The 17,255-nt window shown below is 35.5% G+C and overlaps 1 protein-coding gene across 2 annotated transcripts; it reads left to right on the forward strand.

Annotated features, from left to right (window-relative positions):
* Nucleotides 1-1,114: 1,114 nt before the first annotated feature.
* Nucleotides 1,115-15,913, forward strand: LOC122973506 (ubiquitin carboxyl-terminal hydrolase 47-like). Of its 2 annotated transcripts, none has more exons than XM_044341079.1 (13): nt 1,115-1,439; nt 5,095-5,190; nt 5,940-6,033; nt 6,960-7,114; nt 7,254-7,324; nt 7,407-7,532; nt 13,774-13,869; nt 13,995-14,123; nt 14,213-14,335; nt 14,442-14,479; nt 14,894-14,928; nt 15,023-15,376; nt 15,500-15,913. In XM_044341079.1, exons 2-13 carry the CDS (start codon nt 5,115-5,117, stop codon nt 15,601-15,603), a joined length of 1,401 nt encoding a protein of 466 aa, XP_044197014.1. In that variant the 5' UTR covers nt 1,115-1,439; nt 5,095-5,114; the 3' UTR covers nt 15,604-15,913. The 2 variants fall into 2 exon arrangements, with proteins under 2 accessions (XP_044197014.1, XP_044197015.1); XM_044341080.1 differs by having other exon boundaries at nt 14,897-14,928.
* The last annotated feature ends 1,342 nt before the right edge of the window (nt 15,914-17,255 follow it).

Genomic DNA, 17,255 nt, shown 5'->3' on the forward strand with positions numbered 1-17,255 from the left:
TTTCTACAGTAACAGAATGGTTACTGTGATTTTCTACAGTAACACAATAGTTACTGTGATTTTCTACAGTAACAGAATGGTTACTGTGATTTTCTACAGTACTAAAATAGTTACTGTGATTTTCTACAGTAACATAATAGTTACTGTGATTTTCTACAGTAACAGAATAGTTACTGTGATTTTCTACAGTAACAGAATGGTTACTGTGATTTTCTACAGTACTAAAATAATTACTGTGATTTTCTACAGTAACATAATAGTTACTGTGATTTTCTACAGTAACAGAATGGTTACTGTGATTTTCTACAGTGCTAAAATAGTTACTGTGATTTTCTACAGTACTAAAATAATTACTGTGATTTTCTACAGTAACATAATAGTTACTGTGATTTTCTACAGTAGTGTGTTCACTACTGTGATTTCCACAGTATCATTACGATTACTGTGTTTTTAGGCCTAATACACAGTACTATACTGTAAAAATATTCACAGTAATTAACTGTGCAGAAACACAGTAAATTACTGTGGATTTCACAGTGTACGTCATCTGAACTGTGCCACCGCTCCGCAATAATTACTTGGCCATAAAATGGCATCTGTCACTCACACGTAACTATATGTCATTTTTGGGCATCAGACTTTGCAACCTTTTGTGTCTTGTCTTGCAAGAACAGTTTTGGAAGCACAAGAGGTTCTGAATTAAATTAAGGATAACATTTTTCTTTTCAAGTCTCACAATAAACCACAGTGAACCAGCATACACAATACAGTGACCCTGAATGAAATTTGGCCATCATTAATTTTATTATTTACACCTGTGCTTTTCCTGCTGTGTTATATTATATCATCCATGAAAAGTGACTTTCTTTTTACAGTATGGTGGACAGTTTTGCATCCAATATTCACATCCAGTATCACATTATAAGCTTTGTGGTACTTTATATTTTTCTGTATACTAAGAAAATACACAGGAAACATGTGTAAATCATGTGATATATTGTCTACTTTTGATGAGAACATAAATCTGTTGTCACAATAGAACAATACTATAAATTTGAATTTCACTTTGTTGGTAAAATGACACATCCTGAACCACTCCACGGCTAAAATGAGCACTTCTTTGTTCAGAAGCAATATGTATATGCTAAATGTCTTTAAAGAAGCAGCATTTACACCACTCGGTTTTTGTTTCTGAAAGCAAATTGTTTTATTGGCATATAAAATTGCCCCCCACCTCTCCGATTTCATGGGATGGGGGAAAATTATGTTGTATGATGCTGTTTGTTGTATGATTCCATGTTTGTTTTCCTCCTGTCCTCTCCAATTTTTTGAGTCACCAGCCGCCATTGGTCTGTGATGATCCCTCTCTGCCTGCCAAAGGACAAACTGATGTCTCCTACATGTCAAAGCTTTTCTGCCAAGACTCATTTTTGAGGCATGTAAGTATTTTTTCATCTACAGTATTTTCCTCATACTGTCTTATCTTTTAATGTCTATGAATATAAATCTGTCTAGTTTTGATGGCCATTTTGTTGGCTAACATTTGATATCTTTGTCAAATGCTAGCTTCGTTGTTTTTAGCTAGCAGGGTAGCTTGTGTCATGGGTGGTATGGCTGGAGGCAAGTTACAACTGCCTGTGACACCACTACATTACATCATTGTAATTGTAACAATGATGTAGCAACATTCATTGTTACAGTTGCCCCCATATACTGTTACAATTGCCCCTGCAAGTGGAGGCAGATGTAATATTTGACTTCTAGTGTTTCAAACAATACTGTGACTCTAACATTCCTTGTAAAAACATTTGATGACTGTTGACAAGTCGAATAAAGATACAAGTTACCTACATTAAAAAATTGTATCCAAATAGTTCAAGAGGTTTTTGAGTAATGACATCAAAACCAAAATTTGTTACAATTGCCCCCAGTCTCCCCTACCTACCCATAATAGTTGACATACCTGCTTTTGGTGCTAAATCATCATTTGAATCACGTGAGGTTCTATAGCCTTTAATTGATTGACAGACCTGAAAAGGCCCTTGTCTTATCAGCATTGTCTGCAAGTGTTTGCAATAAAAAAGTCTATATGCAATCGGCATAAACTAAAACTAAAAAAAACAAGGTTGTCTAATCTGATGCAAATCAACCGATTCATATTTTTTCTATTGTGCCATTGTTCACTTGTTTATTAAAAGTTGATGATGAACGGATGAACGGTTCAAGGGATACGCTAAGGACACACATATATAAAGATATACAGACAGAAATTCCTTCCTTTATAGTTATATTAGATAGATTAGCATCAACAAGGAGAGTTTTGGTGATATAATATAAAGTAAACCTTATTCTTTATAATATAAAGAATACCACAAATTCAAAGCGCACATCCAAATTATGTGACAAATTCTGTTTTTTGTTCGTTTGTTTTTTTTGTTTGTTGTGATTTTCTACAGTACTAAAATAATGCTCCTTGTGGTTGTAGTAGGGTCGAATGTGTATTTGTAACTTTTAATGTTTAGAAAAATGCAGAAACGAAATTAGATTCACGTAGTTTCACATTTACTGACAGCTGCATGTGTAGACAGTTTCCGACAATGGCGCGTGATAAAAATGAGTGTAATCACCCGATGTACAATCTAACTTTACTGACAGTAACCGAAGTATAACGTTAAGTGTACGTGCTTAACTTACAGTTCCTAAAAAAACTGTCCTGACTTGCGGTTAGAAATGTGACACTCACGGCTGGAAACAGGAAATGAACAGCGGTCCCCCGTTGCAAAGTTCACTGCTGGGTTATAGCCTCGCACCACCCCTCCTCCTCTAGATAAAGAAAATGGTGAACTTTTATAAAGGCTACGTCATGTTTGTTTGCATGAATTATTATTATTATTATTATTATTATTATTATTATTATTATTATTATTATTATTATTATTATTATTTACAGTAGCTACTTCTGAATAGTTGAAATACCTGCTTTTGTTGCTCAGTAATCCTGTGACCTTCAAGGAAGTAATTGGTTTACAGGCCTGAGAAGATTCATGTCAGATCAAAATGTTGTCTGCTTGATTTATTATTGTTTGAACTGTATTATGCCAGAAGTTGGGACGGGATAATTAGCCCCACTATAACCTATTATACCTACCTATAATAGTTGACATACCTGCTTTTGGTGCTAAATCATCATTTAAATTGCAGCGGGGTTCTTAAAAATAAAGCTGCCTTAATATTTCAGACTGTAGTAAATCTAATTGGCTAATCTAACGGCTCATAAATTGTCGGCCAACAAGTTGGAGACAATGAGAGTAGACACATCCTCCTCTGAACGTTACTGGTTTCATTATGTGATGGGCAGCTGTCTGTAAGTATTACCAGATTTTTCTCTAGCCTATTCATAATGTACACACAAAGCGTTCTTTTCTATGCGTTTAAGTCCTTCTAAACAGCCATTTGTTTTGAATTGCAGATACTTATTATGTTGCTCTCTGTAATTGTTGTGAACTCTTAAAAAATAATTTGGTGAATATCATTCGAAGTGTCATTGTATGTAATGCAAAACAAATATGCGGTGTTGCGCCGAATCATTTATTTAAAAATATATTTTTAAAAAATATATGCCTACTATTCATATGAAACACTTATTAAATTCAGTGTTAATAAGCTGGGTTATTTTAAAAAGTAATAATACTGCGTGCGGTCGAATAATTTTGCGACTGATACCGAGAAGTTCAGGCAGCAGATGCTCTAAAAACACGATCATTTTTGTGGTTTTAGTCTAGTTCACTATGAGTTTATTGACAGGGACAGCGGTAGGTCTGAAAAGGTAAAAACTATACAAAGAAAAGAACAAGTAATTGATAAAGTGATCGGATCACTAACCAACTGCATACAAATGAACATCAACAGGGAGAATTCTGGTGATAAAATAAGGTTTCAGAACAGCTTAATGAATTTTACCAGATGATCTTTTAACAAGTCACATATGTCAGAGAAACCCAGTAATAAGATAAGAATAAAATGAAATCTCAAATTCAAAGCGTGGATCCAAATTATATGACACATTATCTGCAGGCACTTTGCTTTGGTGTGACTCCTTCACTTCTCATTGGAAAGTATAATTACATTTTTTTCAGGGGCTATCAATGCTCCTTGTGGTTTAATAGAGCTCGAAAGTATAAATTAGTAGATAGATGGCGCCATCTCTTGGGCTAAAGTGCATGCCATAGGACCTGTATGATTTCAGTGTAACCATTAGTCATTAGACAGTCTAGCATTGCAATATTCAGGAGAAAGAAAAGTCTACTGTAGCCTACAGCAGGCTGATGTCCTCAGTTCTAGTTATACCAAAATATCTAAGGAAAAGGGAAGATGTTAATGCAGACATTTTAGAGTATTAGGACCACACAGAGGGAAAAAATCAGAGATTTCCAGAACAAAGTCATAATATTTCGAGAAAAAAAAAATCGTAATATTACTATAAAATCGTAATATGATTTTTAAAAAACTCATAATATTACGGGAACATCCTTCCGCCTGCGTTAAAATGAAGAATGTGGAGTATCATGTGAAGTTATACTTTAGTTTCACAAAAAATGAAATACTTAATACGAAAATACTTTTGCTACATCAGAACCAGATTATTGTGAGTTTCAGGAAACGACTGTCTATTCCGAATAAAGAACCACACGGACTTGGAAGAAATTGCCTCTTTTTGTGGAAGAGGAAATGGAAGTGATCGACTGCAAGGCTACCGGTTGTTACATCTGATAGTATGACTTTATTCTCGTAATATATATATTTTTTTAAAACAACAAAGCAAAACAAAAAACAAACAAACACAAAAACCCTCCCAGTGTGGTCCTAACACTCCATTGTAGGCTACAGGGTCTTTGACCTTGAGAAACACGTGTGTGTGTGATCTTGTAACATAAATACACTATACTGAGTGTGTGTCAGTCAGAAACAAAGATCATGACATAAAAACCCTGCAAAAACTAACTGGAGATGTGGATACTGTCAACTAATCATTTGGAAGACTGAATAGAAGTGAGTGTATCTCTTAAATAAGATAAAATAACACTTTATCCTCAGGAGGAGTTTCAAGAGGAAAGATGAGCGGCCCCAAAAAACGATCCTCGGAGGAGGAGGAGCCTCTGGTGAGAGCAGCAGAAAAGAAGAAACAAAAAGGTATTTAAAAAGCAGATTAAGTTTAAAAAAAAAAAAAAAAAAAGAAAAAAGTATTGCAGTCCACGTTGTAAAACGAAAATAAAAGCAAACGAAGGCCCATGATGCACAGTAGAAAATATAACTGTATTTGGTTTCAGCAACATGTTTAATACTATATTTTATAATATAATATACATCATATTACATATATAATGTTGTATAACATATGTAATGATAAAAATAGCAAATATATGAATTTACAAATATATATTTATATATTTAATATCTTTAACCATCCATGTGCATGTGGCCTATTGTCAGTACCAAATATGGAAGATATAGCCTAGGTGCAATTCTGTGGAAAATTCCTACAAAATCAGCCCTCTCACTGGCACTGCATGCATTTTTGTACATTTAGAAAATATTTAGGTTTTTTTTCAAAGAGTCTAGAGTGTATCTGCCTATCTGTGTGAACAAGGTCCAAATTGAATCAGGTATACAGAAAATGGTTAGATGGATGAATATTTAACACAATTAGTGTCCATATAAAGGCACAATAAACTTGCATATCAGGGTATTTATAACTATTTACATATCATTTATATAATCATTTATTTACTTTTTTTGAAATATCTATAATATTGGTGGGTGTGGTCTCTTTTTGCTCTTTGGGGTTTTTGCTTTTGCACATTCTGCATATTCCTGTCTGCCATTTATCAGTAAATGGAGACAGTGTAATGAAACATGATTGAATCTTTCTTTCTCTTAAGTTACTCAACCACATGGCCTGTATAATCAGGGAGCCACATGTTACCTCAACAGTGTCCTACAAGTTCTCTTCATGACAACAGAGATCCATGACAGGTTTGAAATACCACAGACGCTTTCATCTAGGGCTGCAACTAACGATTACTTTCATTATTGATTAATCTATTGACTATTTTCTCAATTAATTGATTAGTCATTGATCTTTAAAATGTCAGAAAATGGTGAAAAATCTCAATCACAGTTTGCGCAAGATGCAACGTACAATGTTGTTTTGTCCCAGAACCAGCATTTTTTCTTAAAAGATGACTCAAACCGATTAATCAATTATCAGAATAGTTTGTGATTAATTATCTGCTGATTGACTAATCGCTTCATCACCTAATCGCAAAAGTTCTACTTTCATCTCACATTTGAAGCAAATATGAGATGCAAGAACATAATTGAAAAAATGCAAACAAAAAACATACAGTAAAAGTATTAACAGGAAACATTGTTTTATAAAGAGATACATCTGTGTATCCAGTAGATGGTGCTGTTTGGTGTGAAGATAATCTGCCCAAAAGAGAAAGCAAATTAAAAGTATTATAATTTTTGGTCTGTGAATATGCCTATGTCAAGAACTTGAGCATTAATACAAGAGCGGTGAAGCAAAGACTAAGTGATGATAGTATAACAGCCCCATTCAGAAATGTCTGACGTACATATTTTTTAAATTTTTCATGGGAACCATGAAAGACATACTTGAACATCTTTTATTTAACATGCTGTGAATATAGCTGTGGGCTTTTCCAGTTAAATAACATTAACATACATGTATGTAATAATAGTGTACCTGGCTTGTAACCTTATATTTAAGAATGAGACGCTTCTCACCTGAGACACCAAATAGTGCAATCACAGGAAGAAGATGCATTGGTTCTTCTTCCTCATTTTAAAAACAAAAATATAATTCTTCATATATATTAACTTCAAATAACCAGTAAATAGTCACTATCCACTGAGGAATCACTCTCTGCTGAAAGGTTGGTTCAAACCCCGAAGAGCACTGATGAAGAGCTTGGAAACATCTTTCAAATCCCGGAGAGCACTGATGAAGCGCTTGGAAACATCTTTCAACAATTGAAAGAAACAACATGTGGAACAGAAAACATCACAAAGAGTTTGGAGATTAAACATGGTAAGTTGGACAGTTATCAAAAGTAAAACATTAAATAGCAAGGGACTACAGGAAGGAAAGTCACATAGCAGCTGTAGATTCACTGAAATGCTTTGGTTGAATTAGTATATTGGATTCAATCTCATGAATCATTTTGCAGTCTATCAACAACGTGATGCTGCTGAATGCCTGGAACTGATTTTACGTAACGTCAGCCAACAGGTCTCTGAGGTGAGCACTTATAAAGTCCACACTGTAATTTATCAGTAAACAAATCAGAATGCTGTATTATCAGTGATATTTTCATATCAAGGTTTTCCAAGGACAGCTGACATACACAACAAAATGCTCCAAAGGCCACAGCATCAATGAAGAGACAAATTCATTCTGGACTCTTCCATTGTCACTAAAAGACACCCATAATTCAAACTACAGCGTGGTAAGCAGCCGAAGTTCAGAGTGCTAGTTTAGTATTAGTTTAGTATTTTTATGTTAAGTTATTTAAATAAGTGATAACACACATTTCTATACTTAATCATTTGCTCACCTTAAGACTGAGGTTAGTTTTTATTGTTTGTCTTGTTACTGGAACATATGGTGGTAGGTGTTTTTTTTTTTTAAATTTATTTCCATATTTTTTATTTTGCTTTGAGAGATGTTTGTACATTGTTTACATATATATCCACTGTAAATAGGAGGAGGAGGTTTTTTAAATACTGTTTTACTGTAGAAATAAATGTTGATGCTTATACAGGACGATTACTTTTATTGTGGATTAAAACGAATTTGAAGGCGACGTGTCCAGTCTTGAAGGCTTCCCATCAAGCTACAAGTTAAGTTAGAAGACAGTCTGTGAAGTTTCTACTAGAAGTAATTGTGAAACTGTGAAAACACCATTGAACAACAAATTCAATGATACAGATTACAAATCAGAGAAGGATAAGGTACCATAAACAAGAGTTAGATCAAAAGTATTATAAAATTAACCAGTACAGTAACACTGTCAAGAGTATGGTCAGTGAAAAAACAACATTAAGCCACCATAGAAAATACAACACATCTAATATACATAAAGGGCCCTATTTTAACGATCTAAAGCGCATGGTCTGAAGCGCATGGCGCAAGTGCATTTAGGGTGTGTCCAAATCAGCCTGGTCGCCAGAATAAAACGTTGGCAGTTTACGTTTCTGCAAACCACAGAAACGTTGAATATCTACGTTTCAACATGTGTAATACGTAGCATATTTCTACAAAACGTATCATCTCAACATTTCTAAAGTGACGTAGTTCACATGCGATCTATATGAGCTGATCTTCCTTACTAGGAGGAGGGGTCGGTGGGTGGTTAGTAAGTTTCTTGGCAGAAAGTTGGAAATCAGCATGAGAGCACGGTTCCAGACCACCTCGAAACCGAAACCAATGTCTGCTTCCCGTGGTTTTAGTGAGACGTCAGGACATTTGCAGCCGTTTTTCTGGCGAGAAAACCGGCTTTTTTTAGTGAGACATCGGCCGTTTTTATTTTATTTTTTATTTTATTTTAACCCAAACCATGATATTTTCCTAACCCTAACCAAGTGGTCTTTGTGCCTAAACCTAACCAGACCTTAACCACAGTGTTTTCACACCATAAAACAGCATTATTCAACAGGTAGAAATGTTAATATGCTACATTTGTAGAAATGTTGATATGATACGTAATTCACGCATTGAAACAATATATTCAACGTTTCTGTGGTTTGCAGAAACATTCAATGCCAACGTTTTCTTCTGGCGATTGGGTTGAAATTTTCCATGTCTTTCGTGACACTCAACACGACTTTCAAACTAATGTATTTCAATTGGAAGTATCTTTCATTCCTGCACCAAGTTTTTTTTCTGTTAGTTGGGATTTGGGAGCACAGAAGCTGTATTGTTTTTTTCTCGTTTGTTATTCATTTTTAAACCTATAACCGCTACATTACTGAACATTTAATAACAAGATTTTATCCTTGTTTTTATTTCTTTATTTTTATTTTATCAGTACAGTCAATGGTCAGCATCGGTCTGGTGGGCATACTGGAGGACCTGCTGACTTGGTGTAGAACATTCAAAAATGTTGAGATTTAATATTTTATATCCTTTTCTGAAAGCGGGCTGCTCCCATAAAACATGATAAAACCTGACAGTTTGACTGACAGACTGACTGAATGTGACAGTTTAACAACCAAAGCAGCTAGATTAAAAGTTTTAATGATGTTGTCATGAACTCTTGAGTGTAGAATGAATCAGGATAGCTAACATTAGCAGCTTTATTTTCAGCCTGTCTGTGATGATGCATCAGCTGGTTTTGTTCCATTTCTCAGAAAGGATCCCTGATTAACTTTCACACAGCTCTGTAGATACAGATTTAATTAGCTTGTGAGCTGTTTTATGTATTTTTCTCAGTAACACTGGTAGTAGCAGGTGCTAACAGGCTAAGCTAACAGTGTGTCAGTAGGCATTGCGTTAGCAGCAGTCAAGACAGTCCGGACGGAGCGAAGGAGCTGTATGGTTCCCAACCTGAGCGTAATATCAGAGGAAAATGGACACAGTGTTGGTCTGTTGTATTCGTAGTTTATAATACAACCATGATTGTATTGTGGGCGGTTGGCATGTTTCTGTTTTTGCTAAAATCTGAAATAAACCAACATCTTTACTTTTGCATAACACCTATCATCTAGATGCAGTGTAATTACCAGTTTGGCTGTACTAGATATTTGATATAGGCTATTCAGTAGATACGTCTATATATGACCCTATTAACAACCCTAAACTGGAAGAACTACAACTGTGGTGTAGATTTTTATCAAGCTGCATGTGGAATTGCAGTTTTTAAAAAATATTAGTGTTTTTCCTAGAATTGGAAGTTATAAATGCTGAATTGAGAGAACACTGATGAGTTTGAGGGGATGGTAAACACATTTGTGTAATCAAATTCACATTTGTGATTTTAAATACCTAATTGTTAAATAGGTGAAAATGAATTTTAACCATATTTTGCCCATATTGGACAGGGCACTTGATGACTATACTCACATGATAGCTGAGGTCAAGAGCTCTCCAACAGTTGGGCCCATGTCTTTATCCCTTTTTGTTGCTGAATTATAAGCCTTCAAACATGCACAGAGGTCAAGGTTCAAAAGTCGATATTTCAAAGCAGGAGCCATGTAGGATCTTCATACCGACATATGTTGCTCTCCAGGTTGAGACTTTTCCAACAATGTATTTGGTTTAGCTCTATGACAAAGTTTTAATTTACTTTTTAATTTTCATGGACACAAGCCATCCCAGGCCTAGTTTCAGAGAGCACTTTGAAGGTCTAATTTATAAAATAAGGCCTTTTGTTTGTTTGTTTTGAATTTTTTAGTGGAAATAGTGACCAAAATGAGTCACCTTCAGAGATTATAGTACTGCTGACAATCTAGGACATTACTACAGGCTTGGAGGCTGAAGGGCTGAAAAGACCAAACTCATTCATGCATAGGCTACTATTTATAGAACACTGGAGATTTTTTGTATCTTTATGATTCTTGGTTTTGGGATTTTATGTCAACATGACATACAGTAGCCCATTCAATCAGAATCAGTTTTACTAGCCAATGCAAGTATACAAAGAATGTGTCTTGGTGTTTGCAGAGGAATAAAAATAGACAAAAGTAAGGTAATAGTCGTAATAATGAAATAAACAAAGTAATATTAAAATTAAATTGAAATTTTAAAATCTATTTACAGAATGGAATTGTAATAGTTTTGAAATGGGATATAAAACTTGAAATTAAATTTTGACCGTACAAAGGAAATATGGACTGTGCTATGGACAAAGAAATTGAGTGTATGACATATACGAAGCTGACGAGCAAAAATTAAATGTAACATGCATAAATAATTAAATTATGTGTCTAACAGTGGTGGTTGAATGCAGTACACAATGCAAAGCCCAGTTTCATGAAATATATGAAAGTGAATGGCAGTGCAGGGATTAAACGAGGGATGTGAAATGTAAAGAAAGTTTCTTCAATGTGGCATTGATGCACACACACACGCAATGTTGGAGTCCTTTATTGTTTTAATGAAGATGATTTCATATTAAATATCCTCAGCCACATATCCTTGGAAATATAAAATGAAATGAGCAAAGGCAGACAGTGGCAATTTGAAATGCAATGAAGCCAACTGACAGCAGACAACCCAAAACAGTAGTCGAACTCACCACATTCGCCCACAATACAATGCTCTTCCCTAGCCTTCCACAATTAAAACCTGACAAAAAACCTTTATTTCTCAGAATCTAAGGAGAAATAATTAAAACTGATGCCCTTAACATTAACCTATCATATTGTTGCGTTATCAGGAACACTTGTGCTTTTGTGTTGAGAAATTTTAAAGACACATTAAAAGAAAACCTTAACATGGTGAGGAAGTCAGGCTACTTCCTGGCAGTGGTCCTCCAGGCAATATTTTTTGGTTTAGGATAGTAAAGTCATGATCCGCCCTACTCTGCCTCTGATTGGCTTACCCTGATATTCTTGACCTAATCCTAACCAATCTCACTCCTCTTGTCTAAACCTAACCAACGAAGGCAACAAGTACTAGCCAATCAGTGGCAGAGAAGGGCAGGTCATAACTTCACCATCCTAGAAAAACATTTTTTGCGTCCACCGTTCCCCCCACCAGACTGATGCGGACCATTGATGACTGTTAACATTAAAATAAAGAAGTAAAAATAAGGATAAAATCTCATGATTGAATGTTCAGTAATGTAGCAGTAATAGTTAAAAATTAATAACAAATGAGAAAAAACAATACAGCTTCTGCGCTCCTGAGTCTCGACTGAAAAAAAACATGGTGCAGGCACAAAACGTACCTAAGCAATAATACATGAGAGGGTGTGCTTTGCCGTTATTGTTGGCACTTCAGTGATGCAGTCAGGAACGAGGCTCTTGTGTCACTGTCATGACGGTTAAGCACACCCTCGAGTGTAATATTGCAATTATACAACATTTACCAATAAAATAAAAGATGTAAACAAAATATATTCATATTGTGAGGCCGTTCGCTGTAAAAATAAAAAAAAACTTTTTGCTAGCGTTATCTCCATTTCCATGGAAATACATGGGGTATGAGTAATACCTGAAAAACAATCAGTCACGTCAATAGACTCCTATGTAATGAAATCTAGGTTACTACTCCAGCAAGTAGGCTGACCCTTAGTAACGACCTAGCAACAGAGACGATTTCTAGTCCCTGTTGAGTTAGCCCACCAACTTTGCTTTCTAGAGATCGTGGGATTTTCACAAACTGAATAAATACCACATTTATAAACACAAAACTGCTTTTTTAAGCTAGTAGCACAGTGTCACCAACTCACCGGCACAGCTGATGGAGGATGCCCGAGTGGAAGCTAAAATATAATCACAACTGAAGGGCTAAGCCTTGTTGTGTATGGGGGTGCCAGATGACGATAAAGAGTGGAGAAGGTTTCGGGTTTTTGAGTGTGTGTGAGTGTGTGCGTGTGTAACTCATCCCACAGTCTCAGAGTTCAATCCACTTCGTAAAGTGTCCATTTTGTTTTCCCCACAACCCCAAACCAATTCAGTTCAATCCAGTTTCACAAACATAAAAGAAACACAACTCAAAAGTCCCCTCCAGGTTTTAGGTGTTGCAGATCCCCACAAAACAAAACAAACCAAAGAAGCTAGAAAAGTACCAAAGTACATAAAATAAAGCCAGCAGAAACATCAAATAGATGAGACCACCGTGTTAAACTATATGTCTTCAAACGTTACAGTTACAGCTGAAAATGACAACAGAGATAAACAAGTTTGCCGAGTTCACATATCTCCGCAGTTCAAATCAACCACCAGTCGTCTCCCCAGAAATGACTGTTGTTGTTAGCACTATGTCACGGTCTATAGTTATAATCAATGGCGGAGTAATATTGTCAGTGATGAAGTTTTTTTCATTTGAGCACAGCTAGGTGTGCTGTCATGCTGATTTGATCACGTTCTAAAGGTCTAGTTGATTGCTTGGTCGGAACTACCTGTTGTATAATGACAATTGAAATAGATTAGTTTGAAAGTCGTGCTGAGTGTCACAAAAAAAAGGAAAATTCTTGTCCATATACACAAATCTGTAAATTAAATTTTGTGACTATTTCACAAACTTCCATGAGACTGGGTTGAAGTAACACACTGACTGTGTCCGAAACCACTCTCTATTTACTATTTTGCACTCGACCCTCTGACATTTTATTTGAGTGTCTAGATGCTGAATGTGTAAATATATGCACTATATAGAGCCCTCGAGAAATCCACAATTGAACAAAGAAAGTGTCCATGGCATGTACACTGCTTTCTGCTAACAATCCCACAATGCAATGTTCCACATTTTGAAGATGAGAAAATGATACCACTGACGATGATTAGTGAGTGTCTTTATTTGCTGCTCACTATTGAATAAACAATTTAGTGTCTATTATACAGGGTGTAGTGAATGAGTGAACAAGGATGAATAAGGTGATTTTGACAACAGCCATAGCATCAGACAGCTAGCAACTGACAACTGGTTAGCCTGGTAAACTTTGCTTTGCTTAAAGAAGAATAAATAATTGTTTTTATGATGATATGCAATTGGTAATCCAATTTGGATTTTTTTTTTAACAGGAAAGTGGATTTGAAAGTATTTTCGAGACAAAATCATTCAGTGGAGACAACTTGGTGTACTGCAATGAATGTAAAAAGAAAACAGAGGCAACCAAAGTGAGTTTTCTAACACCAGCTGTTCTCTGACCGATTTTATAGTGGAATCAAATGAACACTTTGTATGTTTGTTCAAAATACTGTGTGTGTCTGTTGTGTTTAATAATCTTTCTTGTGGTACTTAGGGATGTGAGATGGTGAAGTTTCCTCAGATTTTGATTCTACTCCTCAAGAGATTTTACTTTGACTACAACACCATGTCACATGTCAAATCAGACCGTTATGTGGATGTGCCACGTGCATTACAGAGAAAGGCAAGGAGAAGTAACTTTAATCTGTGTTCCTTATATTTGCTTTAAAAATCTTTTCATGTGACTGACTGTGTTCGTTATTGTAAAACCAGAAATACGAACTGTATGGGATGGTGAATCACATGGGCAATCTACGAGACGGACATTACACAGCCACCATCCTGCCCAATAATGACACAACCTGGTATGAGTTCAATGATCATCACGTCACAAAGGTGATTGCGAATATAACACACCCATGTGGCACATATTCTAAACATACAGAAAAAACATCTCAATTGTTTTTTGTTGAATGTTCTTCTTGTTTCATTGAATGTGTAGGTTGAAGAACAGCCATTTGCAAATAACAGGACTTTCAAGTATGTTTGATTAATTATGTTTTATCAAGTCTAACAGTTAACAAAACTATCTACAGTAGGTCCATTTAGTAGCTGTACTGAAGCTTTCAATCTTCTTCAGCAGATGGAGTTTGCACAGTTTTCATGGAATTGAAGAAGTTTAATTTTATCTTTTTTAGAGCACTTTAAGCACTTAAAACTGACATGAAAGAGAAGTCCTCAGAATCACTGAGAAGATCATTTGATATGATTGAAAGCTCCAGACAAGCTCCCAAATTAACCTTTTGGTGAGATTGTTTTGTCAACTACAGTTTCTGAGGTCAAGAATGAACTTTCAGCCTCATGTCTGAGATATATTCAATTATCGATACAGATGTGTTTACTGCATGTTGTCGACTTTTTGCTGTTGCAAACAATAACTTTATAATTATTCAGCAGTTCCAACACTGCATATCTGCTCATCTACAGAGGTAATATCACACAGTACATCAAGACATCATTGAAGCAATGGCTGTAATATGAACAGATAATTAATCAATGTTTTACTTTTTCTCCACTGCAAAGCCTCAGGGCATCTGAGAGACAAGAAGAAAGAGCAACAGAATGAATCTGATAACCAGGATGAACAGAGGGAGCACAAAAGAAAAGTGGGAGAAAGGGACACTGATAATAAAGAAAACAGACACCTGCAACAAACTGGACAGGGTGAGGGACAGATAAGACAAGATAGGAATGAAGAGACAGTGCGAGGAGAGGGTGATGCAAAATGTGAAAACAAGGTGTCAAGCTTCAACAAGGACAAAATGGAAGAAGATGCTCTCCTCAAGAAAAACCAAAAGACATGCCACTTGAGGAAACGACACCCGGACAATTGGACAAAGACAGAGAAGAGGAAACAAGCGAGCACACAAGTGGAAGGTGAGTTAAAAAAGGGTACACACCTTTCAGATCCTGCTTATTATGCATTTAAACATTAAAATATTTGTCTGATAAAATGTATTTGTCTGATAAAATGTATTTTCTGGCTTCCCTTCTCACCAGATGAGAACCGTCCCTGCAGGAATACAACTACCATCTGGAGGAAACTATTTTTTTTCATTGCTCTTGGTGCATTAATTGTAATGGGCTACTTCCAGTTATACTAACAACTCCAAACAAACCTTAATAGAGAGAGGTAGGATTTATGTCAACATTGAACATAGATTCAGAAATAGCTTGCTCTGAAGGTGATAATGAAAAGGCATCCATTGCATTTTTAAAACAATAGTTGTCTCTGTTATTAATCAACTTTGCTTCTTAATCTTTATCACCTACTTATTAATGCATATAAAAGGAATGTAACTGATCATCATGTGGCACAGGATCAGGTTCAGGTTACATTATTTGGACCTGTAGGTAGATTTGGTTTGCAGTAGGAAAAGACAGGCGTCCATCTTGACACACATTTTACAAACAGCACAGACAAAGTGCTCAAGGCTTCAATAATCAGGATTGAGTACATCTACAGTTCTTTGATTGTTCTTTGCTAAATTACAATTTCCAGCTCAATATGTTATAAATATAGATATAAATTACTAGAGAAAGTGCATTGTGTTCACCAAAGGGGAGGAAAAAACTTGGACACGTTTTCTTGTAACAAATGTGCATATAAAGCATTAAAATCACTGTGATATTGACATTCATGTCTCTCTGCCTGATTTTGTTTCCGTAAAATTATCAGGAATATATTGTAAAAAGCCCCGTCGCTGTTACAGCAAGCTGGTTGGGAGTTCAGGATGAGCGTGTAGCCCATGGAGAATGTATAAATTATATACAGACGTGGATGAAATTATTGGTACCCTTGCATTTTATTAAATTAATGCACCATTCACCCTGAACGGTGTTGAAATTAAAAGATATTTTATTATCAATGCATGTCTGTGTTTGGTTTGCAGTGGAAAAAAAGTTGTGAAATTAAATTAATTCATGTTCATTCTACAAAGACATTCTAAAATAGCCTGGTCAAAATTATTGGTACCCTTTAGAAGTTGTAAGAAATAATTGATTTGTAATGATACTTCAAGCAGACTGTTGTGTTTTAATCACAGGTGTTTCCGGGGTGGTGTTTCCCATTTTTGAATAAGGGGGCCCAGAGGGTGTGTTCCAATTATCCAGAAAGGTTAGGGAAAGGGAAGATGTGATTTCATTGGTGGGGAGTTGCATAACGCAGCAATCAATTTTACATGACTTTCCTTTGGTAGGCTGACTTGAAACAGATTTTTTGAAAACAAAAAGATTTTTTCTGTTTCACAAATTTGAAGAAAATCAATGAAAACTGGGGAGATACAAGAGCTTATTGTTATTTTCCTCAAAAATGAGATTACATCTCCAATCAGGTGTCAAGAAAGAGAAAGAAACAAAATATAAAAAAGGAAAGGATGACACAGGCTACCAGTCAGAAAAACAAGTCATGACATAAAGGTAAAAAAAAAATCACAAATTGTAGACCACTAAGTGAAGTAATGAACAGTGGACATAAACAGGCACAGGAAAATCTGCCTATAAACAAAGACAGTACATATACAAGCATCACATAAAAAAACACAAACAACAATTCTGAAGATTTGAATCAAGGGAAAGACAATGATGCTCCCTTAAATCTGGGAGAAAATTCAAACCATTGCAATGAACAGAAAGACGAGACAGAGAAGGAGACACAAAGAGGTAATAAGAAGCAGATTAGTTGTAAAAGGGTACTGCAGACCACTCTGTTTTTGCTCAAAATTAACCAATCATTGAACCTAAGTATATGCAGTCA

This window comes from Thunnus albacares, chromosome 22 (assembly GCF_914725855.1).
Source record: "Thunnus albacares chromosome 22, fThuAlb1.1, whole genome shotgun sequence".
Lineage (NCBI taxonomy): Eukaryota > Metazoa > Chordata > Actinopteri > Scombriformes > Scombridae > Thunnus > Thunnus albacares.

Excerpts from the sequence above, each read along its gene's own strand:
- LOC122973506 (XM_044341079.1), top strand. The coding sequence starts at position 5,115 with ATGAGCGGCCCCAAAAAACGATCCTCGGAGGAGGAGGAGCCTCTGGTG. Across the intron at positions 7,115-7,253 it reads GAGTTTGGAGATTAAACATG|TCTATCAACAACGTGATGCT; the intron begins GTAAGTTGGACA and ends ATCATTTTGCAG. Across the intron at positions 14,124-14,212 it reads CACGTGCATTACAGAGAAAG|AAATACGAACTGTATGGGAT; the intron begins GCAAGGAGAAGT and ends TTGTAAAACCAG.